The sequence below is a fragment of the Jaculus jaculus genome, chromosome 4, assembly GCF_020740685.1.
Source record: "Jaculus jaculus isolate mJacJac1 chromosome 4, mJacJac1.mat.Y.cur, whole genome shotgun sequence".
NCBI classification, from domain to species: Eukaryota; Metazoa; Chordata; class Mammalia; order Rodentia; family Dipodidae; genus Jaculus; species Jaculus jaculus.
Window position 1 is genome coordinate 59559372 of NC_059105.1, and position 16376 is coordinate 59575747.

At 41.3% G+C, this 16376-nt stretch overlaps 1 protein-coding gene across 6 annotated transcripts in view; it reads left to right on the plus strand.

Annotated features, from left to right (window-relative positions):
* The window catches only part of Znf385b (zinc finger protein 385B), a 294054-nt gene that overhangs the window by 194529 nt on the left and 83149 nt on the right, over positions 1–16376 (plus strand). For 4 of the 6 annotated variants that reach the window (XM_045148242.1, XM_045148240.1, XM_045148241.1 and 1 more), the window contains exon 2: positions 8785–8927. The exons of the other annotated variants lie outside the window; for them this stretch is intronic. In XM_045148242.1, coding sequence (XP_045004177.1) covers positions 8785–8927 — 143 coding nt within the window. The remainder of the gene's footprint in view (positions 1–8784; positions 8928–16376) is intronic. 6 annotated transcript variants of the gene reach the window in all.

A 16376-nucleotide genomic window follows, 5' to 3' on the forward strand; every position in this document is an offset into this window, starting at 1 on the left:
TCTGCCCATCAGCTACTTTTGGTCTGGTGTTGGTCCCAGCAACAAGAAGGTAGCTGAAACAGATATGTACATAAATATATATCTGTATGCGTATACGCATATTTGCATGTGTGTAGAAGTACTTGGTACATAGACCATGGTATGAAAATGTCATCTTATCTTATTATTGCTCTGTGACCTTTTGTAAGCCAAACTCTTATCAGTCCTGTCCCTCATTCACATAATCCCCTGCTAGTGGCCATGCTTGATGGTCTCTTACAACAGATATCTTTTTTTTGAAGTTAAAATTAGTAGATTATACATATATTAGTTATGTATATAGTGTGTATACAACCATGATGGTACCGTCATTAGCCTTCTCCCTGTCATCCTCCCTGCGGATTGTGGGTGTGGCATTTTAGGGGTGGCCTTCAGTTATGGGGGAGAGGCAATGTCTCTCTGCATAATGACCCAATTTATTGCTCTAACAATCTTTCCACCCCCTCTTCTGTGAATTTCCCTGAGCTATGTTGGGTTCATTTTAGGTCTGTTTCCGAGATGAGGTCTTGGAAGTCTCTGTGTCTCTGTATATCTGATTTGGTAGGAGTTGAGTGTTCTCTGTGTCTATCTCCTTCACCCTAGTGCTGATACCAGGTTCACCAAGGAAGCAGCTCTTGCTCATTACCCCACTAACTCTATGGCTTCAGCTGGTGCAATGGTGAGGTGTGATGGGCTGCTTCTCTCCTCAAGTTCTGCATCCATCTGAAAAACAGAAGCAAATTCTCCAATGGAGAGTGAGGTCAGTACAAGATAAATGGATACCCATTATTATTTTAGAGAGAATTTAATAGGTGTGGGCTCTCTTGTAGACTACTATTGGTGGGAGCTTGATACTGGAAAGTGGGCTCATTTTTGGATATGGTTCTGACTTGTTTTCCCCATGCTAGGTATGGGTTGCATTCCACTGAGCAGATATGTTAGCCAAATCAAGAGCAGTTGGTAACCCACCATAGCTGTGTGCCACCATTGCACTTGTGTGAGCATCACGTCCGGTTGATTGCTGCTGAGTAGCTTAGACCACGAGTTGCTTAGACAGATGTTGGTCATTTCCCCCAGTCACTGATGTAACATCTGCCACTAGATAAGCTAACTGTCTAAGGATTGACTCTATTCCAGTTTCCAGCCAGGTCGCTCCATGTTCCATCCCAACAGCATATGGTGTCTTTGGCAGTAGGGTCTTACCATTAAACTTTGGTGGGCCATCAAGTACTCTGACAGAATTCTTTCTTCTTTTGGGAAACCTTGTAGGTCTCTCTGATCAACGGCTCATTGTGGATATTACCCACATGCTGGTACTGGGAGTTACAGGTCAGTGCCAAGGGAGAAGAAGGAAGAAAAATATAGGTAATGTAAGAGAGAAAGAAACAGGAGAAGATTAAGGATAGTCTTTATAATACCTTCTCCAGGCCCCTGTGAATCAGGTATTCTCTCTAAGCACCTGATGAAGGTTTGACTCTTTAGTATGTCTTTCAAGATGTAGGATTTTATGGTACATTTCTGTTTGTGTCCAGTTTTTTGTCACCCTCAACCCTTACCCTCCCCTCCCACCTCACCCTCCCTATTTTCAAAGTCCTTGAGATGTTTATTAGATATGTTAGCATCAAAGGCAGATTCCGGTTAGGAGCCACAGATGTATGAGACCTTGTGACAATTATCTTTCTGTGATTGGGTGAGATCGCTGAAAATGATCTGTTCCAAGTTTGACCATTTTTTCTTCAAATTTCATTATGTCATTTTTCCTTACTATTGTGTAGGATTCCATCATGTAGATATACCACATCTTAGTTATCCATTTGTTTAATGATGGACATCTGGGTTGATTCTAACTCTTAACTATTATGATTTAGGCAGCTATAAACATGGTTGAGCCAATACCTCTGACCTGGGGTTTGGAGCTTTTAGAGTAAATGCCCAGTAAAGAAATAAATAACTGTGTCTATTGGTACCCCTATAGTCATCCTTTCTAGGAGTCTCCATATTGCTTTCCATAGTGGTGGTTCCAGCTTACCTTCCCACCAACAGTGAATGAGGGTTCCTAGCTCTCCACAACCTCACCAGCATTTGTTGTCATTATATATATATATATATATATATATATATATATATATATATATATATATATATATTTTAAAGTTTGCTATCCTTACTGGGGTAAGGTGGAATCTCATAGTTGTTTTAATTTGCATTTCTCTGATGATGAGGGATGTTGAACATTTTCTTAAGTGTGTGTTTTCCATTTGTATTTTTTTTTCTGAGAACACCCTGTGCAGTTCTCTCCCACATTTTGTGAGTGAGTTATTTGGCTTTTTATTGTTTAGGTTTTTGAGTTTTTCATAGCTTCTAGAAATTAGGCGTCTGTCTGATGTGTATCTGGCAAAAATTGTCTCCCATTCTGTGGGTAATCTGTTGGCTCTGCTTGTTGTATGTTTATCTGTGGAAAAGCTTCTCAGCTTCCTGAGATCCCAATGGTTGAGCGATTGTTTAATTTACTGAGCTACTGCACTTTTGTTCAGGAAGTCTTTTCCCTCTCCTATATCATGGAAAATTTCTATTTTTTCTTCCAGTAGTAGCAGTTTTAGGTCTTATATTGAGTCCTTTGATCCATTTGGACTTGATTTTTGTGCATGGAGAAATGTGTGGGTCAAGTTTTATTTTTATGCATATGGTTATCCAGTTTGTCCAGCACCAGTTGTTGAAGATGCTGTATTGTTAATTGTCCTGAGAAGGAAAGACCCACGCTATGACGGGCAACAAGACTGGGGGTGAAATACAAAGAGAAGACTCAATTGTTAGTCACGTTAATTTCTTCAACAAAATCTTTGGAAGTTCTGTAATTGACATTGCCCACCCTCACCATAAATTTTTATGACAAATTAAGTTTCTGTTTCCGTACTCAGTGCATACACAATAATGGCATAGGAGAGGCTACTTCTCATACTTTAAAATAGATTTACTCTCATTCTAAAAATGTACATTTTCTAACTCTGGTACTAAAAATAAGATGTCTTATTAGTTTCTGTTATGGTATATACAGAAGAGACCCCAGGAAGTCCTGGATTGCTAACCTAAAAGAGCTTTCAAGATCATATTTCTAAAGGTCAAAGACTGAGGCAATAATTTCAAGTGTCACATGGCCCTCAAATGAGGTTTTATTGTGATGGATTATGACACAGTCCATTGACGTGATGAAGTAGTTGTTAGGTTAGAGAAGCAGTGGAAAAAATAATGGTTTTTGGATTTTTATGATCACAGTGGTGAGTCTTTCATATATTTTTGGTTTCATAGAATAGATAAATAGAACTTGTCTTTGTTGGGACTCAAAATTGACAAAAATGATGCTTGAAAATGCACCATGAATTAACAGAAATTTGAAAGGCCATCAAAATAGGGAATTAAGGTCTTTCAACCCTGTCTCTTCTCCCCAAGCTTCCTCCTTCCTTGAGAACAAGTCCCTACCATACCCCTCTACACTCTGAAATTCCCTTCTCTAGGGAGACAATATTTTCCAAAAAAAAGTGCCTTAATTTCCATCAAAATCTCATTAAACTGCTAGAACAGTTCAACCATCTGAGCCAGACAAAAGTCTACAAGTTGACCTTACCTTTAGACAGACAGTGTACCTTCTCCCCTGACGGCAGCTCTGAGAGGTGACCTGGGAAGACTATCTGCCTTAAAAGACAATCTCTGCTCGTCCCAGGCCATTGTCAGCTCTCTGATCTTATCTGTTTCCCCCAAAATAATATTCTCCTTCTAAAATTGCCTAGGCACACCACCCCCAGTTTTTCCTCTCCCCTACCAAGAAGGTATATAAGCTTTAACAATAGGATTATTCTCCAACTTTCATATTTTATAGGCTCCTGAGTTTATATACTTTAAATAAACATCCACGTCTTTTCTCCTTCACTGCAGGGAACTATCAGAGGGCTGAGAGGAAATTTCCACATGCCATTACACATTTTTACCACCAAAAGGAAATGTATAATAAAGGGATAATTGCATTCTTATGGACAGTATATAAATATATGTAATTTCTATGGCAAGAGTAGTGACTTAAATCTTTAGGTTATGTATGCTTGTGTGGGGGTTATAATTTTATTTTATACATAGCTTATAACTATATGTGCACCTAATGTTATATAAAACCTTATTTATTACCAATAAAGTAAAGCCATATGTTGGCATCATTCATTGTGATATACGTCAGACTTTTACTTTGAAACAAAGCATCATATAGAAGGGCCTAATTTTCTATATATGACATGGTGAAATCTAGTCCTTTTTTCACTAGCCCAAAAAGTTGTCTGGAGAGGTAGCTCAGTAGTTAAAGGTGCTTGCTTGCAAAGCCTGATGGCGTGGGTTCAATTCCCCAGTACCTATCTAAAGCCAGGTGTACCAAGTTGCACATGCATTTGGAGTTTGTTTGCAGTGGCAGGAGTTCCTGGAGTTCTCCTACTCTCTCGCTGTCTTTCTGTCTGCCTTGTTTTCTTTTCTCTCCCTCAAATAAGTAAGAAAATGAATAAAAAATAAAAGGAAATCTTATATGCTATTTTTAAATAGTTGTATTAAAAGTCAAGGGCTGGGGCTGGAGAGATGGCTTAGCAGTTAAGGCACTTGCCTGCAAAGCCCAAGGACTCATGTTCAACTCTCCAGGTCCCATGTAAGCCAGAGGCACAATGAAGCGAACACACAAAGTCACACATGTGCACAAGGGGGCACATGCACCTGGAGTTTGATTGTGGTGGCTGAAGGCCTTAGCATGCCAGTTCTCTCTCTCTTGATCTCACACATTTAAAAAAAAAAAAAAGCCAGTCTGCTGGGCTTACCTCAAAAAGAAAAAAAAGTCAAAAAGAAAAAAAAGTCAAAATTGGCTATTCTCTTTGGAAGCCTTCTCATGGGGTGTGCACTAGTGAGGCAGTTTAGGAGTAACAGGTCATCATCCTCCACCACCTAAAATAGGAACAATGTCTTTGAGCCAAGAAGCTTGGTCCTTTTGAGATAGTTTAGAGGTGACAGGGCACGAAGGTAAGTAGTTTTCTTTTGGCTAAATGTGAGAATTTTCCTTGGGCCTATTGGAGAAAATCCAGGTTATTTCACTTCACTATGGGTCAGAAATGTCAGAAAGGTATGGCCTCTCTTTAGCTCTGCTCCCTTAGGGAATCCTTCCACTCCCTTCTAGAGAATTAAGATTTCCAGGAAGATTGTTCTTTTCCAGAGATCTTGACCTCAGACACCTGACATCAAGACTAACTGGCTCTAGCTGTCCATCCATGGGGCTCATATAAAAATCCCCAACCTAAATCTCAAGGTGGGCTTCTCAAACCCTGTCTTGCTTTCCTGGGCAATAGCTCTCCCTTCCTTCCTTCTCTTAAATTCTGGGATTCTCAATGCTTTCCTTCCCTTATTTCTATCTGCTCTTAAAGCTCTCCCTCCTAAAACTCAAAACTATAATAAAATCTTTTTGAACCTTACCCTATGGTCTGCATATTTCATTCATCACAATTCATAACACCAGAATCCAGAGGACATGGATTCTGAGAGCTTTGTGTGACTGTTGATATTCCAGGTCCCTAGTTACTGAAACCAAGAGCCAAAGTAAGGCTGGGAGCCTCTCAGAGACACCCCCTACATTCCTGCTCATTCCCTGAGTGACTTGTCTAAAGGCATATACTTAAACCTGCTCATATATAACATTTTCTATTTATTTATTTATTTACTTATTCATTCATGTGGGGGGGGGCGGGGTGTAGGTGTATAGGTGTGCCAAAGCATCTTGCCACCGCAGTCAAATACCAAAAACTTCGTGTCCTGCTCTGTATGTGTGCTGGGGAATTCAACGCAGGCCAGCAGGTTTTATAAGCAAGTGCCTTGGATGGCTGAGCCATCTCCCCAGCCCAATCTTTTTCTCTTAATGAATGCTGTACTTCTCTTTACTTAATAAGTCCTTTCTTTATATGAACCCCAACTTCGCTTCAAAAAATGTCAAAGGTTGGTTCACCTTTGTGAGACTAATAACCCAAAGGATGTACTTTTACAATGAAATGCTCACTTATTACATTTTCAATTTTTTTTTTTTTTGAACCTTAGCAAGTCTGACTTTTAGAGTAATTAAAGCTTTTTTTTTTCAGGATGCAATGTATTTAGGCTAAATTTCTGCTGGTAACTCCCACTGACTTTCAGGCACCTAATGGTGAGGAGAAAGGTTTCCCACAGCAACAGCAAAATCTGGAGTAAGATGACAGAGGGATCAAAGCAGGAAATAAACTGCACAAAAACAAATAAATAAATAAAAAGTACTTTGCCCTCATTTACTTCCATCTCCAAAGCCTCCTTTGAAGCATCCAGGCTTAGTGAAGCAATACTTAAAAAATTGGTGCTATCAGTGAAAACAACAAGGTTGGGGGCGAAGGAATTGTCAAAGCTTAGTTTATATTTATTCAGAAGATCCATCAGTACTTTCAAACAATCTGTGTTTAACATGGCAAATTGCCTGTCATTAAAATGCTAATGAAATGGTAAACAGCTGCTAAGTTTTTATGCTAATGAATGGCGGCAGCTAAGTAGTTCTCAAGCCTCATCTGTATTAGCATAGAGATTTGACGGGTAAGGGGGTTCACTGTGCATTCCGACCTTTGTTGATGGAGCAATCTGTTTGTAAGTTCCCTATTGCTTTCTATTTGACTTGAGTTTGTTAGTACAAAGTGACTCTCACCAGGCCCCGGGAGGTCTTGTATTACACTGTTCGTCAGAGCCTCTGTTGTGGCTTAGAGAAGGAACTTTGCTTCCTCCAATGGTTAAACAGTTGTAAATTTGTTCACCAGGCTGCTTGGATTTGTTTCTGTGTATTTACTCTTTGTACTTGAGAGTCTAATAACATAATGATAAATTCTACAAGACCATCGGTTTAATATAAGAAATATCTTCAGATTTCAGGTTAGCTAAAAATGTTAAAACATCTTAACTATTTTAAAACTGTTTTTGATGTATTGATATAAATGTATCAACTTGGATCTACAAGCATGGAAGTCAGCCGTGTGGATGGAACATTGCCTAATTAATTAGAAGAGTCATATGTAATTAAATACAGTGATTGTGTGAATGCCTGGTTGAGTCAGGAATATTTAACTGGACATCAGGGGGGAAAAATCGCTATACCACTAGCTATGGCTGAGTTTTTTCCGGCTGAGTCCTAGTATATGTTTCCTGATGGTTGTGACCGACCTAAAGAACTACTATTGTAGATGAATGCTTCTGGCTTCCCTGCCTTCCCTTCCCTTCCCTTCCCTTCCCTTCCCTTCCCTTCCCTTCCCTTCCCTTCCCTTCCCTTCCCTTCCCTTCCCTTCCCTTCCCTTCCCTTCCCTTCCCTTCCCTTCCCTTCCCTTCCCTTCCCTCCCCTCCCCTCCCCTCCCCTCCCCTCCCCTCCCCTCCCCTCCCCTCCCCTCCCCTCCTTTCCTTCCTTTCCTTTTTCTTCTTCTGTCTGCCTCTCAAGTTCTAAGATTAAGGTGTATGCCACCATGGCAAGATAGGGATTTTGATGATTCTGAGACACTGTGTAAGAGGATTTTGCAGCGATTTTTTTTTTTCCTTTGGGGCTGGGCAGGGGAACTGGCTCTCACTTTGTAGCCTCAATTCATGATAGAGACCTGGCTTGCCTTGAATTTGTGAATGATCCTCCTGCCTCTGCCTCCTGAGTGCTGAGATCACAGCCTGTGCCATCACATCTGGCTTTATTTTTTTTTAAGAGGTCTTAAATATACACTAAAAATTGAATTCGGCGATTATTATACAACTGTGAATAGGCCACAGATTACTGAATTGTTCATTTTAAGTGATTATTTGTCTGGTATGTGAATTATAACTCAATCAATCTGTTATATTAAAAAGAAAAATACAAGCATGCCAGAGCCTATCTACCAGTGAATCACCTCTGTGTACACTCATGACATCTAGGGGAAGATACAGGAGAACTTCTAAGAAGCCTGTGGGCCAGCCAGCCTAGCAAATGCAGCAGTGAACAAGAGCCCCGCTTCAAACAAGGTGGAGTGTAAGGACCATTACCCAAGGTTGTCCGACCACCACACATACATCATGGCATGCGCACAAGCATACATACACAATAGTAAGTAAAAGGATACAAAGCTCATTAGAAATAAAAGTTCAAGACAAAACAATATGCTCCTGTCACAACAGCTCCTTGTCCACAGCCTTCTCATCAATGCTAGATTCTCTAACTGTCCGAAGTCTAGACAGCCTGTTTTCCACAGAGTGAGGGCATCTTTCTGCTCAGTTTTTAAAACATAATGAGTCATAACTATCTTGAGAGCAGACAGTAGCTGTAAAAGTTCAAGTTGTCTTCCTCTTGTAAAACCTGTAATTAACTCTGATTTGCATAAAACATGCCTGATAGCTGTGAATAGTATAGAACAGCCGACAGCAAGAGGCCCCTCCTGTCTTCTCTGGCATATTTTGGTTGGACAGAGGCACAGGGTTGGACACAGCATCTGCGGGCTCTGTGTCTCTGACAAGCATGAGCAGCCTCAGGCTCTTGCACAGGGAAGTGTTCTGCATGGCTGTCTGTCTCACACAATGAGAAACGAGGTCTTTCGAACTGTATTCCTTACTCTTGTGCCACTTGCTTACTCCTGGCTTGCAGGTGGCCACGCTGTGGCCATGTGTTGGCATTGTAGGGTTGGGAGGGAGATGGATGGGAGCAAGAAGTTGAATTCCTTTTTGTTTTGTTCTTGGCAGGCAGTACATGCCACACCACTACCCTTCCTGCTCTTGTGCGCACTCCTGCCCTGGTGATGCAGCCTTCACTGGATATCAAACCATTCATGTCTTTTCCAGTGGACAGTAGTTCTGCTGTTGGGCTCTTTCCAAATTTTAACACAGTGAGTAAATACATTTTTATTTTATTCTTGCCTCCTCAATCTCTTTTCTTTCACTCCATATGCAAATAGGCATTCCTGTTGTCTGTTTCCAAAGTGTGTGGTTTTGGCCCAGCATGCTTATTTTACAAGTGTCTTCCCTAGTGACTTTCCACCTGTATCCTTATGTAATTCTGATAGACTTGCCAGTGGCTTTAGAACTTCTACTATTTCTGGGATGCTGTTCAGATATGCTCAAGAACATTGATATTTTTCATACTTTTAGAGAGAATATATATATATATATGTGTGTGTGTATATATGCATATACACACACACATATATATTATATATATGTATATATATATATATACATATATATAATATATATGCTTTATCTCTCTGGGTGACATTTTATCTGGAAGATAGTTTAGATAAAATGTGACTTTTGCACAAGTATAATTTTTATTTGAGGGAAGCTCTTATGAGTCACATGAATCTGACTCAGCAAAACAAAAAAGGCTCATTGAAAAATAATCTCCATATTTGTTATCTGCATGTGATATAGACATTCCATTTAAATGTTCTCGATATTAGTGTCTTGCCCCTAATGATCAATGCTTTTCATTCATGTCAACTGGCTTTCTTTTATTTGAATGAAAAACATTTCGCAGGTGTGCCCAGCAGAGCATGCCAGGTTGCAACAATAGAATTCCACATATAATCAATCAGCAGGGGCAGATTTGAGACCTCTAGCAGGAGAGGTGAGACAGTTTGGGGGATGTCATGGATTAAGCCTGTGCTGTTGATAAATGCCATCGGGATGGCCTGATGGTCCACGTGAGTAAGACAGCGTCGTAAACACTGTCTTGATCAAAAGAAAGAATTGCATTATCAACCACAGCAGACAGTATGCATTGCATGAGAATCCGTGGCAGACAGCTCCCTTTGCAGACTTATCTTCTCTATGAAGTGAGCACAGCAAGAAGGTTTTTCCTCAAGGGTTGTAAATAAAATCTGCTGACAGCCTTCTGTCGGGGTCTTAGTGTTGTAAGGTAATTAGGGGCTGGGAGATCAGCCAGGTTTATAAAAGAGCACTGGTTTTGACTTGGTGAGTAATCAGTTGAGTGTATTTGTCTTTGAGGTTTGGTGGCAATTAGTGAAACAGACTTTTGTTTTTGTTTGAAGGCAGGCACAGGTAAGCACGGGCTCTAGCCCAGTGGAGCAACTAGTAAGCTACGTCATGCCTGCTTAGTCTGCAGGAATTCATTATAAGTAGGAGTGTCCCTCCCCAAGAATCACATGGAGCCATTTCAGAGACTAAACTCAAAACATCCACAGTACCTGCTACCAAACATCTGTGGTACATGCCCCCTATGGTGCTACTCAGCTGTACTTGGCTTACTTTCTAGCGATTGGTATTCTGACCCCAATGTGTTGGAAGACAGTGTCTGCAGATGCCGAACAGGTCTAGGCGCTCTTGGGAAGCAGCCTGGGTGAATGTGGGTAGACATGAAAGATCTTCCTGCAGTCCACCACTCTGCTTTTTTGTCATTTTCATTTATTTGTTTATTTAATTTTATTTATTTATTTTGAGGCAAGCCCAACAGACTGCCCTTTTTTTCTTTTTCTTTTTTTTTTTACACAAGAGTGAGAGAGCCAGAGAATTGGCTCACCAGGGCCTCCAGCCACTGCAATCAAACTCCAGACAGATGTGTCTCCTTCTGCATACATGCAACCTTGTGTGCTCGCGTCACTGTGCGTATGGTTTACGTGGGACCTGGAGAGTCCACCATGAGTCCTTAGGCTTCGCAGGCAAGCAGCTTAATAGCTAAGCCATCTCTCTAGCCCATGCTTTTGCTTCTTTTTTTTTTTAATTTTTATTTATTTGAGAGCGACAGACACAGAGAGAAAGACAGATAGAGGGAGAGAGAGAGAATGGGCGCGCCAGGGCTTCCAGCCTCTGCAAACGAACTCCAGACGCGTGCGCCCCCTTGTGCATCTGGCTAACGTGGGACCTGGGGAACCGAGCCTCGAACCGGGGTCCTTAGGCTTCACAGGCAAGCGCTTAACCGCTAAGCCATCTCTCCAGCCCATGCTTTTGCTTCTTAATGCAAGTAGATCATGATTGCTAGTACTAGTAGCATAAAACTTTTTTTTTTTTTTTTGAAATTTGCCCATAAGAAACTCTAGCTGTTTTACAAATGCATTCTGCTTCAAATAAAACATTGGCATCCAAGCCAAAATGGAAGTCCCTGAGCCCTCTCTAGCCCTCAGAGTGGGAAAATGCTGTTCACAGCTGCCATGCTCCCTCCAGATCCTTCTCTGGCTGTGTTCCCTATTATGTACCTAAGGTCCCTGTCACAGAAGTGTTTCCCCAGGTGTGGGTCCCTGTTTCCAGTTATCCATATGTCTTGCCTTCTGATGCCTCCCTGTTTTATGGCTCTAAAACAAAAATGGAGTGGCTAATCTTACAAAAGTTTTTTCTAAGAATGAAGTTTGAACTGGCCCACCAAAGTCACCTAACAACAAAACACCTTCAAGCCTTCTCATAGCTTATTCTGCATAACAATCTTGTGTTATCTGTATTTGATGAAACCCAAAGGTATTAATAGAGACTCACTATTTTTCCTTCTTGAAAAAATAAACTTTTAGGGCTGGAGAGATTGCTTAGTGATTAAAGCATTTGTCTGTGAAGCCTAGGGACCCAGGTCCAATTCCCCAACATTCACATAAGTCAAATACACAAAGCGGTGCATGTGTCTGGAGTTCATTTTCAGTAGCTAGAGGGCCCGGTGTGCCCATTCTCTCTCTCTCCCCATTTATTTATCTTGCTCTCAAATAAATAAATAAAATATTTTTTAAAGAAGCATTTAATTTTCAAGTAATGATATTACTTTGTTTTTGAGGTAGAAAATGTTGCAAAAAAAAAAAGAGATAATGCTTGTACTGTCTCTGTTATAACCAGGTCATTCATATGGTAGAGAGTCCTTCTTCGTAGTATAGTAAAATTGAGTCAGCCCATGGTCCGGGAAGGTGGCGCAATTGCTAAAAGTTCCTGCTGCCCAAGGCTGAGGACCTGACTTTAGATCCCATTATAAAAACCTGGCATGGTGGGATGTGGCTATAAGCATCCCTGGGCTTGCTAGCTAGCTAGTCTAGTTGAATCTGAGAGCTCTGAACTTATGTAGAAATCCTGTCCCCAAAAATAAGGAGAAGAAGAGTTGAGGAAGAAATCTGGTGATGAGTTCTGGCCACAGGCACACAGTCACATATGTATACCTACATACATGCACTCTTGTGTCCACACATATACAAGCATATATACATACACACATTTAGAGACAAAAAAAAAATGGAGCATTTGCCCTCTGTCATCTTATAAAGGAAAGAACTTTATTTAGCAATATGGAGGCTGAGGTGGTGGGGGTAGGAATCTTTCATGGCTACATAGGAGGTCTGTATCGAGAGAGAAAGAGAGAGAAAGTGAAAGGTTTTCTTTTGGAGTCACAATTCAAATAACTCTATCCTTTATCTTGTAGTCTTTTATATTCATGCTCTTAACTCAGTAGATTTCCTGGGAAATTTCAGGAAAGCCACTGACCACATTTCCCTGGGAGAAAATACTATTATATCATTATTAGTAACTACACCAAATTATAAAATACTTTCTGATTTGTGTCCATAAGGGAATTGAGGTCTCACAACGTCTTAGGAGTCAGCATTTATCACTCATATTTTCTAGAGGAGAAAAGAGAGCTAGGGAGGGAAGAACTGAAACTTGAATTGTCATCTACTGACTTTGAAACATGTTCCCACCCTTCAAGCCCTTGGCCTTTTCAGCCCCTGTCACCCCCACCTCATTCATTGAGAACAAAACCCAGTCAGAAGTCTTTTCTCGCCTTTCCTGGAACACTGTGGACCATTTTCTACAGAATCATGAAGTACAAAGAAGAAATGATTTTTGTATAAAAAATATAGATGTTACCAACTGTCTCGGAAGCAAAATAAAACAAAATACTAAAACAGATATAATTTTTTGTTGGCTAATTTTAAAATTATGTTAATATGTCTACTCATTCTTTGAAAAGCAAGGTGAGTTGTACTGTGTCACTTTTTAACCAAGGCTGGTGTTATTAAATATAAGATTAGGTCTGGAGCTGAGGAGATGGCTTAGTGGATAAAGCACTTGCCAAGTAAGTGAGAGTACTGGAGTATTCACACCTGGTATATGTCAGAAGCTGAGGAGGGCTTCTGCAATTCCAGCACACCAATGACCAGAGAAGCAAGGCAGAAACAGGAGAATTTTATGGAAGCTCCTGGGCCAGCTAGCCTGGCTAATGCTGACGTGAACAGTGAGAACCCCTGTCATAGCTCATGGTTTTGACAGTTCAAAGCTTTGTTACTTTGTCCCTTTCTTCAGATTTATGATCTATCTATCTATCTATCTATCTATCTATCTATCTATCTATCTATGTAGTACTTTTACCTTTTTTTTAAAATTTATTTATTTATTTATTTGAGAGCGACAGACACAGAGAGAAAGACAGATAGAGGGAGAGAGAGAGAATGGGCGCACCAGGGCTTCCAGCCTCTGCAAACAAACTCCAGATGCGTGCGCCCCGTCGTGCATCTGGCTAACGTGGGACCTGGGGAACCGAGCCTCGAACCGGGGTCCTTAGGCTTCACAGGCAAGCGCTTAACCGCTAAGCCATCTCTCCAGGCCTTTTAAATAATTGAATAATTATGTAGAAAACAGTAATTGAAGTGGAATTTTATCATGTTTGGAAATGAAAGAAATGCCTACCCTATGCTGATGTGGAAGTGCTTCCCAGCACTCATTCAACGGCTGCCCTGCCTTACATTCCACATCTGACAAAAGCCTCTCCCCATCATGAGTGAAGAATAAGCCGAGAGTGCGAGATCACATCCAGCAGCATTGTGGGGACACGTCAAAGAAGCTGGGCTGCGGGTGATTGGCGGTTGGCGAGAGGCCGTGGGCACAGATGTGGTATAGCCTGACGCCAGCCCCGAGCCTCGGCGGCCACACTCCGCAGAGAAGCTGGGTTGAGTCTTTCACACGTTAAGACTGTGTAACTCCAAACATCAATTCTTAAGATTTTGACCGTCAACCCTAAGACCCCACAGGCCCCGCTGCCTGGTCCATACCAGTGCTTACTTCCCTACTGCTACCAGCTGTTAGCTATTTATCATTCAGGGTTCAGCTGTGACAGCCCTTCCTTCCCAGGAAGCCTTCCATTTGAATTTCTCCATGCCTTGTGCTTCCCGAGTGTCCCTATGACCTCAGTTACAGCAGTTGTCACACCACAGTCTGGTTATCTGCTATGTCTCCTTCATTTGAATGGCAGCTCTGTGAGAACAAGGGCTACATCTTGTTCAGTGCACTCTGTGTGCTATTGGACACATTTGCTCAGTTAAAAATTTTGAAGGAAGTGAGGGAGGAAAAACAAGGGAAAAGAGCTCTCGTACTCTCCCATCCAGCACAGAGAATGTCTCTCTGATAGTGCTGGGTGCCTTCCGCGTGCCACGTGATAAGCCCATGTGCTTGCTTTCATTTTAATTTTCCTGAGAATATGTTTTATTTATTTTATTTTATTTTATTTCATTTTTGCTGTTATTCCGAAGGCAATAATTACTTACAAGCTGTTCTCTAGCTGATTTCTCTGCCTAGACAGATATGGAGACTTCAGCAAGTCTCTACCACATCCCTGTCCTTGGTCCTGCTGATTTAATTTGAAAAGGGTTGTTAGTTTTAGTTACTACAGGGTCCTGGAAATGATGAAGAGATTGGCAAAATAAACAAAAATATCCATGTGACCAAGAAACTTGTAGGAAACACAATAAACCTACTGGAATAAGGCAAAAACAATAAAACCAAGACACAAAAGCAAGGTAGAAAGAATCAGTGGACATTACTATGTTCAGTAAGTACCAGAAGAAAATACTGTTCACTGTGTCGTATTAGTTTCCTTATTTTGTCATTCTCTTTAGCTTACATTTGACCAGTGCTCAAGTTATTCCTTAACTATAGACTCAGTGTTTGAGGAGCTGCCACAGTATGCGCAGCTCCTTCCTTGTTAGGGTGAAGGTCTCCTAATGCCTTTACTGGGGACCCAAATTTCATCTTCATTCAGAAACAACAAGGATAAGTCCTGGTGTTCAGATCCCCTTAAAAAGAGACTTTTTCAGTTCCTTCTAAAGTAATAAATAAATAATTACATAATTACAAATGTGGGTAATATTAATGATAAAAGTATATTAAATGCTTATCTGAAAAACTCATGATAGAACCCCTTACTTTGTACAATTGATATACTCTCATTAAAAATATGAAAAGAGAGCCAGGCGTGGTGGCACATGCCTTTAATCCCAGCACTCGGGAGGCAGAGGTAGGTGGATTGCTGTGAGCTTGAGGCCACCCTGAGACTACAGAATGAATGACAGGTCATCCTGGACTGGAGTGAGACCCTACCTCGAAAAACCAACACACACACACACACATATGAAAAGAGGACTAGAGAGAGATGGCTCAGTGGTTAAAGCATTTGCCTACAAATCCCAAGGACCTAGGTTTGATCCCCAGTACCCCTGCAAAGCCCGATGCCCAAAGTGGTGCATGTGTCTAGACTTCATTTGCAGTTGTTAGAAGCCCTGGAGCACCCATTCTCTCTTCCTCTCTATCTACCTCTTTCTTTGTCTCTCTTTCTCTCTCTCTCAAATAAAAATAAATAAATAAATATTATAAAAAACAAAATGTAAGAAAAAAACAGGGAGAGGTCTGGGAATATGGCTCAGTGGTTAAAGGCACTTGCTTGCAGTGCCTGCCAGCCCTGGTTCAATTCTCCAGTCACCCACATACAGCTGGGAATTTGTATTGAAGCAGCAAGAGACCGTGTGTGTGTGTGTGTGTGTGTGTGTGTGTGTGTGTGTGTGCGCGCGTGCGCGTGCATGCACACACACACAAATAAAAATTAATAAGAACTGGGAGGAACCCATTTAGAAAACATAACAAGAGGCTATGGAGATGACTCAGTCAATCAAGTGCTTTCCATGCAAACATGGGGGCCTGAGTTCAGGTCCCTAGCAACTATATAAAAGTGAGGCATGGTATCACATCCTGTAAACCCAGCACTGGGGTGGCAGAGTGACAGAGGCTGAAGGATTCCTGAGGCTTGTAGGCTAGCTTGCCTAATCCAGTGGGTGAGCTCTGAGTTCAGTGAGGACCCTGTCTCAAAATAAATAAATAAGGGCTGGAGAGATAGCTTAGCAGTTAATGCACTTGCCTGCAAAGCCTAAGAACCCAGGTCCAACTCCCCAGGACCCATGTAAGCCAGATGCACAAGGGGGCGCATGCATCTGGAGTTCGTTTGCAATGGTTGGAGGCCCTGGTGTGCCCATTCTCTCTCTTTTTCTCTCTCTGTTTCTACTGCCTATTTCTGTATCTCACTCTCA